General features: G+C 37.2%; 2 protein-coding genes across 3 annotated transcripts in view; one reads left to right on the plus strand and one right to left on the minus strand.

The window, feature by feature from the left end:
* The window catches only part of LOC138011203 (acylamino-acid-releasing enzyme-like), a 33,788-nt gene extending 27,975 nt beyond the window's left edge, over window positions 1–5,813 (minus strand). For both annotated transcript variants that reach the window (XR_011124646.1, XM_068858161.1), the window contains exons 1-5: window positions 5,725–5,813; window positions 4,042–4,304; window positions 3,265–3,358; window positions 1,314–1,389; window positions 651–755 (exon numbers count right to left, since the gene is read on the minus strand). Coding sequence is in view for 1 of the 2 variants with exons in the window: in XM_068858161.1 (XP_068714262.1) it covers window positions 651–755; window positions 1,314–1,389; window positions 3,265–3,358; window positions 4,042–4,304; window positions 5,725–5,748 (562 nt within the window). In the remaining variant the exon portion in view is untranslated. The remainder of the gene's footprint in view (window positions 1–650; window positions 756–1,313; window positions 1,390–3,264; window positions 3,359–4,041; window positions 4,305–5,724) is intronic.
* Window positions 5,814–5,866: 53 nt separating this feature from the next.
* Window positions 5,867–7,500, plus strand: part of LOC138011204 (ubiquitin-conjugating enzyme E2 N-like) — a 3,146-nt gene continuing 1,512 nt past the window's right edge. Inside the window, exons 1-4 of the mRNA XM_068858162.1 lie at window positions 5,867–6,006; window positions 6,162–6,263; window positions 6,360–6,504; window positions 7,230–7,370. Coding sequence (XP_068714263.1) covers window positions 5,974–6,006; window positions 6,162–6,263; window positions 6,360–6,504; window positions 7,230–7,370 — 421 coding nt within the window. The 5' untranslated portion in view covers window positions 5,867–5,973. The remainder of the gene's footprint in view (window positions 6,007–6,161; window positions 6,264–6,359; window positions 6,505–7,229; window positions 7,371–7,500) is intronic.

The raw sequence follows: 7,500 nt of genomic DNA on the forward strand, positions 1-7,500 counted from the left end.
AACTATAAATAATAACTGATTTCATATGACATAATATTTGCTAAACATGTAAAATGGTACCTACATGTACAAGCCATTTGTAGAAGAAGAAAACGTATTTGACTTTTTGTCCTCATGTGAGGGTTAAAGTCGTCGAAGATTGTACATGGTTTTTAACTGCAAAAATTAACTTTCGTTTTATTTACATACAGTGTAGTTGCTGCAAGCACCCAGGCAAGCAGCACGCCAATCATTGGCTTGCCTGTGGTTCCTTGGGTTCCCTGCCTTGTAGTATGTGGAAAGAAATCACTTGGAAGATGGCATGACAAAAAGCGACCAATGTCACCGGTACGTTTCTAAAATTTTTTGTCCTTAAATTCATTAACTAATCAGTGCAGACCCAAGAAGATAGCATTGTTTTATTCTGTACATAGATTCTTTCAGATTGATCATTGAGGTAATCCTTTGAGAAGATCCTAGCTATCCTACTGTCTGAAATTCTTACAGTCAAAGTCATTTTAGATCCTTTTTTCGTTGTCATGGTTTGTGTACATGTTACTTGCGATTTTCTTACCCACCAAATTACAGTGTACTGAAACAATAATTATTATAAATGTGAATGAAACAGTCTGATGAAGATATACAATCACATAGTTGCCTGACAGGTTTACCTGTTTTTTGCCGTTCAAAGTAAGAAACAGCTTTGGGCAATTTCTTCTCTGCCACATACAATAAGAACTGTTCAGATGATGACCAGGCCAGACAACCAAACTGAACTGCCATAAATCAACAGAAACTAAACTTTTATAATGCAGTTGTAACAAATAATAATTATATATATTTTTTAATACACTACAAGACACTGTACATGTCTCAGATAGTCTGCATGTGCATCAAACAAAGAAAAACAAAACACACAAAAAAACGTTATTTTCCTTGCTACAGGTATGCTTAGAATACCCAAAGCAGCAAGCTGCATTCTACAGTATGGCCAGCTAAAATCAATATGAAATTTTGATGCTTGATTGACAGATCTAGAGTTGTAACTTACATTCTCCTTCTAACTACCTTTCTTCGCACCTTAAAAACCCATTGACCCCTGAGAGTGACAGTTGATAGATTTTACTGTCTAACACCAGACAATAATTTTAATTACTCGTCAATGAGGCTGTCCTAGGACATTTGAGGTGTGAATGGGTTGGATAATTTTTCCCAGGTGACCAGAGTACAGAAATTGCAGACAATATTATACCCTGAGCCTTAACAAAATTTAATTAGGACAGCCCTCTAACCCGGTATTAATTGAAGGTACATAACACAAACAAAAAACTTACAATCTTCATAGATCTTTCCATGCTTTTCACAAACTTGTACATCAATGCTTTTTAACAAGTGACTTGTGGACCAAATCTAAAGAACACACAGGCAATACATGAAATATTAATCCCAACATTGAGGTTGACACCAACTGTACCACAAATGTTTTGCATTTATCACATATTAAGTTCGGATTGGACTGTTTCAAAGAATGAAAGACTGCTTCACTCTCTTCAAATTGAAGTCACCTTTTTTACCTAACAAATGCCACTTTCTCTAAATCTTTGATTACTTGTCAATGAACAATACTGTAATAAGCTCATTTATGAAGATTCTTAAAATAGGGATTACTCATTGCCCCCAGGCTACATGTAGCTCCTTGGGGAGGAAAACACTTATCTCGATCTATCTTAAAGCCAATTTTTTCCATATGTCAGGAAAATCCCAATCAATTGGGGATTTCGCAGTTTCCCAACCATCCCAGATTTTGCTGACTTAAATGACAACCATGAGTTGTAAACATCCCCGATAATCTGGGATGGTTGGGAACAAATCGGGAAAATCGGAAGCATTTCTATTTTCCCGACACGTCCCAGATTTTTGCAATTGTCAGGGATCATTCCTGACATACGAAAACTCAAATTTGTATAAATTGTCGGAGACATTGGCAATGGTTTTAGCTCATTAACAATCCTTTAAATTGCAAGTTTCAATGTTTGGAGCACTTTCCATTTCCCGCCAAAGTCACCATCCGGAGAATCTGGGAAAAGCATCTGATGATTTTCTGATATGTTGGCAAACTCTGGGACAATCGGGAAACTGCGAATTGCCCGGTCCTCTGGAATTTTCCCGACATACGAAAACTGGGCTTAAGATAATAGGTAATAATGATATTTTAGAATAAAATAGATGTTAATGCTGGTAAGCAAATACTGGGAAGGGCCTGGGAGGAGAGCGTGACTTCCCATCATGTGACTACCTTATTTGGCTCTTTCATTCATCCCGCCATGTGAGCCTTCTCAGTTTGACATTTCCAAAGCTCAACTAGTTCTGTTTTTTCCGTTGAGCAATTTAATCCCTCCCTCCCGCCCTGTTTGCTTTCTGGTTCTCTTGTATTTTATTTTATTTTTTCCTTATGAGCTTCTGTAACCTATTCAATAGTTCTCCTTAATAAAATATGGGCGGGGAATTGCTGCCTGCGGCACCCCTTCAGCCCTGTGCTGAAGCCCCGTTAGGGAGGGGGCATATTGTTACTCTGCTGGACTGGGTTAACTTAGCCCCAGGACATTATGCCAGCAACTATGCCCGCCTTGCAATACAGGCATGAGGCACCCCCTCGGCTAGTTGCCGAGGCCCCTCATCCGGTGGTCCATACCGGCGGTGGGTATTATCCGAGCCTTGCCAGTACATTCCCTGCCCCTCGTTTACGCCCAAGTTGTGTGTATTGTCTTTTATTGCGCACCAAAGCATTAAAATCAGTTTGTTTATGAAGCATGTGGGTTAAGAAATTTAACAAAATAATTAGCGTCTTCAAAGACATATGCTAAGCCTGTTATGAAAAAGCTCCAATCTGCTACTAAGATGAAAGAAATGGTCATGCATGGACATACAAGATTTTTAAAGCTTGAGTTATTTCTTGTTTGTATACCATTACTTTATGTTTTTGTTGCTCTTTGGTTTAGGGTTTATCACAGTGTTTTCGTAAAATAGAGCAGTAGTAAAACTATTGTCAATCATTTTTCGCATTTTCCAATGCTGCTCTCAGCCAAATGTGGGTGGTTCCCATAGCAACTTTATTATTTTAAAGGACTTCATAGAGTACAATAAATTTGGTATAAAGTGTACTGCTCTCTAACAATCAGAATTGAGTACCAACAGAGGACAAAAATTTATTATCATCAAATTTTAAAAGGATTGCTATAAAAGGGAATTTAAAAAACCCTTTGTCATCTTTATGCAGTACAGTACCTCTAAAAATTGTTTGTCTTCTTGGCCTTTGCTTCCTGGAACATTCCGTATTATGGCTTGGATTTTCCCTGTTGCTGACACAGTGCATAATTGTCTAGCAACAAAAAATGTATACGGTATATTCAATGGGTCATATTAATTTTTATAAATTTTTGTTATACATGAAATCCTTTCCCCTATCAATTTTAGGAAGTTTTAATTATATCTAAAATACAGTAAAATACAGTAGTTCCCAAGTTCCACATGTACCCCCTACTTATTCGTCCTTTCAAAAAATATATTTTTATAAATCTTTATTAATTAATCTAATCTTTTCCATGACTGCTCCTGTCTAATGTTTACTGTCAAGAGTACAGCTGTAGGTGTCAACTTCTAGATTAATGTTCTACTTGTCTTTTTAAAACGTTTTAGGTATCTGTACAAAGATCAAGAGTTAATAAATAATTATTATTAGCCCTTGGATGAGGAGACTGGTCAACTACAAATTACACTTGTCTTCTTGGCCTTTGCCAACTAAATTAAATGCAATGTACAAACTGGCCCTTCGTTAGTATAATTACGGTATAATTCAATGGGAAAACGAAAAAGGGACATACATGTAAGCTGCACATTTCATGAAATCACAGACAGTTACCAGACAATTTGACAAGGTAAACACCTACAAATCTATGGTAGCCTCCAGCCTCATATTTTATTGCACTGTACTCGTCATCGTAGTCTTACATTAATACATCATGACCAACAATCTGAGGTTAGCAAAAGTTAGGATAAACTTACAAGTTTTGAACTTCCACAGGAAATGACAGCTCTCTAATATTAGTAAACGACTTTGTGGTGGCATCGTAACTTGTAACATGGCTTCTTTGAAAAGTACGATTTTCATTTCTCTCCAGATCCCGCTGAGACCAACTGGAAACAATGCTCAGCTCTGCTGATCCTGACTTATCATTATCTTGACTAAGGAAAGAAACCTTTGCATTGACTACAGAGCCGGTCTTAGCAAATTCTCGGTAGACTGCCACTGCTTTATCCACAAATACCTGTCAAGACAAAGAAAGTGAGACCCCAAAAGTTTTTATAATACAGCTCCACTTCAATCTATAAAGCATTCTTATAGGCTCAAAATTCACTTATTTTAATCTTAGAAGAAAAAAAGTCAGTTGTTAAAATTATTATAACACTCACTTTTGAGAACGGCTTAGCACTATGGGTACATTGTAGATAGCATTATAATTATCTGAAGGTTGAGCTAATCAATAAGACATGACTTTTTCTGTGACTATGAGTTTCACGCTTATGCAATCATCAGACAGTCGACTTTTAATAATAATTATTCGAATTACAGTACAATAGGTATGTAAAAATATAATATTATTATTCATTATCACTATTTTTATTTAATCAATAGTATTATAGTATTTGTAGATCGAGGCACAGTGGTGTAGTGGTTAGTGCGTCGGTCTGTTGATTCCAAGGGTGGCTGGTTCAATTCCAAGGGTCACAGGTTGGAGGCCTACATGTAGCTTTGCCATCCTGTTTTTTCTTGTCAAGACAAGAGACTACTCCACACTGTCTCTCATCAACCAGGCGTATAAATCGGCACCAGCCATATACTATTGGGGTAACCCTACAATGGACAATCATCCCATCTAGGGAGGTGGGGGGAGTAATAATTCTCCCAGTTGCTTCAAAATGCTATCGAAACCTGGATAATATCAGGCCGTAATGGGCCCTAGTTGGCTCGCATGTGACTATACCATTTTACAAATAGTATTACAATTATTATTATGATCATTATCATCATTACTATTAATATTTAAATAACAAATTCTATAATTTATTAGAAAAGTGCCTTCTTTGGTTAGAGTCCATGTACAATATGTGATATATTCTTATGCCTTATATATTCTTATGGAACAATGATAATGATGATCATCCAAAATGATATCATCATCATCATCAGCCTCAGAACATGACAACAGTGCTCAAGTATTGATAGCATGCAAAGGATAAACTATCAGGTACTCACGTTCTTTGCTCCCAAACAAACTTTGGGAACTTCAGGCCGAGGTCAAAGAAACGTACAAAATGTAAAAAAATCACGTGCCAAATGTAAAGGCATTGTTTCAAATCAGTGTTTGGAGGGACGTATTCGATTACCGTAATTAATGCCCTCTCCTAACTGACCCCTGCAAAATACTTTAAGGTATGTTTTTCACTTCAAAAGTGTAGAGTCGGTACCAACTTTAGATAGGGATGGGATCCAATCTTTTGGTAACAGAATTCTGCAAGCCTTGTACGCACAGCTCACGCAAATCTTGGTGCTAATTAAGTTGCGATGAAAATGCTTGGCCTGTTGAGTTCGCAAATCTCTATGAACCTTTCCCGGGACCCTTTCCCAGTTAGTTAGCAGTTTCATTAGCCGAAGAAAAGAGAACAAAAAGTGGAAGAGTAACAGACCTCAGATCCAAATTCTGCTTCCATTTTGAAGGAAGTCCGTTTCAGGTTTCAGGATCAAGGTCTTTACTTTCCGGCCAGCGCCAAAATCCATCGGGCGTAGCCACTTCATGTATTTTCGATTATAGTGGTAACATCTCCGCAATCGCAGGCTCATCATTACCCGGCATTCTAAGGCGGTACTTAGACGCTTGTGAAAGTCAAACAGTTTATTAGTCTTTTCAGCGAATTTTTTATCAATTTTGCGTCGAAATGTCCGCTGGATTGCCGAGAAGGATAACCAAGGTTAGTTGATGAAACCTTAAATGAGCTTCCCAGTTACGAAAACGTTGACATTTTTTCCGCTTTTCGGCTGAGATCACGGAAATCTGAAATGCATGTGACGATGGAATATGTTTACAATGTGGACGATCGAAGATGACAATGTCTTGTTGTTCTAGGAAACACAGCGTCTACTTGCCGAGCCTGTGCCGGGAATACATGCTATTCCAAGCGAACAAAATGCAAGATACTTCAAAGTTAGCATAGAAGGTCCAAGCCAGGTCCGTTGCACTTTTTCAACTTAATTGTTCGTGCATCGATTGTTTGCAAGTTTCTTTATCTACATTTCAAATTTTTCTTTGTCCTTCCTTTTGTAGTCGCCTTACGAAAATGGAGTATTTAATCTCGAGCTATTTCTTCCCGAGGAATACCCAATGGCTGCCCCAAAGGTCCGTTTTATGACCAAAATTTACCATCCTAACATAGACAAACTGGGTCGGATCTGCCTGGATATTCTAAAAGGTAAGCTTGGAGGTTGATGTATTAAAATTTAATCAGCAAGTTCGCTCGTTTTAATATTTGTAAGTCGTACATGTTTATAAAATATTAACCCAAGGTTATCTTTTTTGTCTTAAACGAGAACGAATTCAAATAATTTTGATTTTGTGCCCTTCAAATATATATATAGGCAAGGCTTTCTCGGAAATGTACTAGTCACGCGATACTTGTTTGTTTTCATTATATTCCATATTGAAAGTTTGGATAGTACAGTTACTATTTTTTGCAAAGAATTTTTTTTCATTCCCTTGAAAAAAGAAGTAAAATATATCCTGTTTTCATTTTTTCATCATGCGAACTTTTTGTATGGATAATAATTTTTATATTTTGAGGTACAACTTGTCACATAAGATTTTCTACATGTAGTTTTGTAGAACTGTCTGTTTACAGATGCCCTTTCAGGGCAAAATCATTATGTGTTCAGGAAACGCTGTTAGTATTAGTCTTTTCTTATAGTATTGTTAAGATTCCTGTATGCAGTGACATGTTTACATTTAAACTATCAGTTAATTTTGTCTTTTCAATATTAAGTAGTCCAGATAGATTACACTGTATGATAAGGTATTTTTCAATATTCACGGGTGGCGTGGGGAAAAATATTGTTTTAGCACAGTACTGCTGAGTATCCCAGAACCACCTTTGAAAACAGTCTTATTACATTTGTATTACATGTATTTTTCAAACAACAGATAAATGGAGCCCAGCACTTCAGATCCGCACAGTTCTCCTGTCGATTCAAGCTCTTCTCAGTGCGCCAAATCCGGATGATCCATTGGCCAATGATGTTGCTGAACAGTGGAAGGAAAATGAAGTCAAAGCTATTGAGACTGGTGAGAAAATTAAGTCTCCTAGTTGTTCAGTAGGTTAAAGGGGACGTAGCTTTTGAGTGGATGTATGCTGTAGGTTGTTAACCCATTGTTTCCTGGACCACCCGTTAAATTGACGAGAAAAATTGTCTGG

This window comes from Montipora foliosa, chromosome 7 (assembly GCF_036669935.1).
Source record: "Montipora foliosa isolate CH-2021 chromosome 7, ASM3666993v2, whole genome shotgun sequence".
Taxonomy (NCBI): Eukaryota; Metazoa; Cnidaria; class Anthozoa; order Scleractinia; family Acroporidae; genus Montipora; species Montipora foliosa.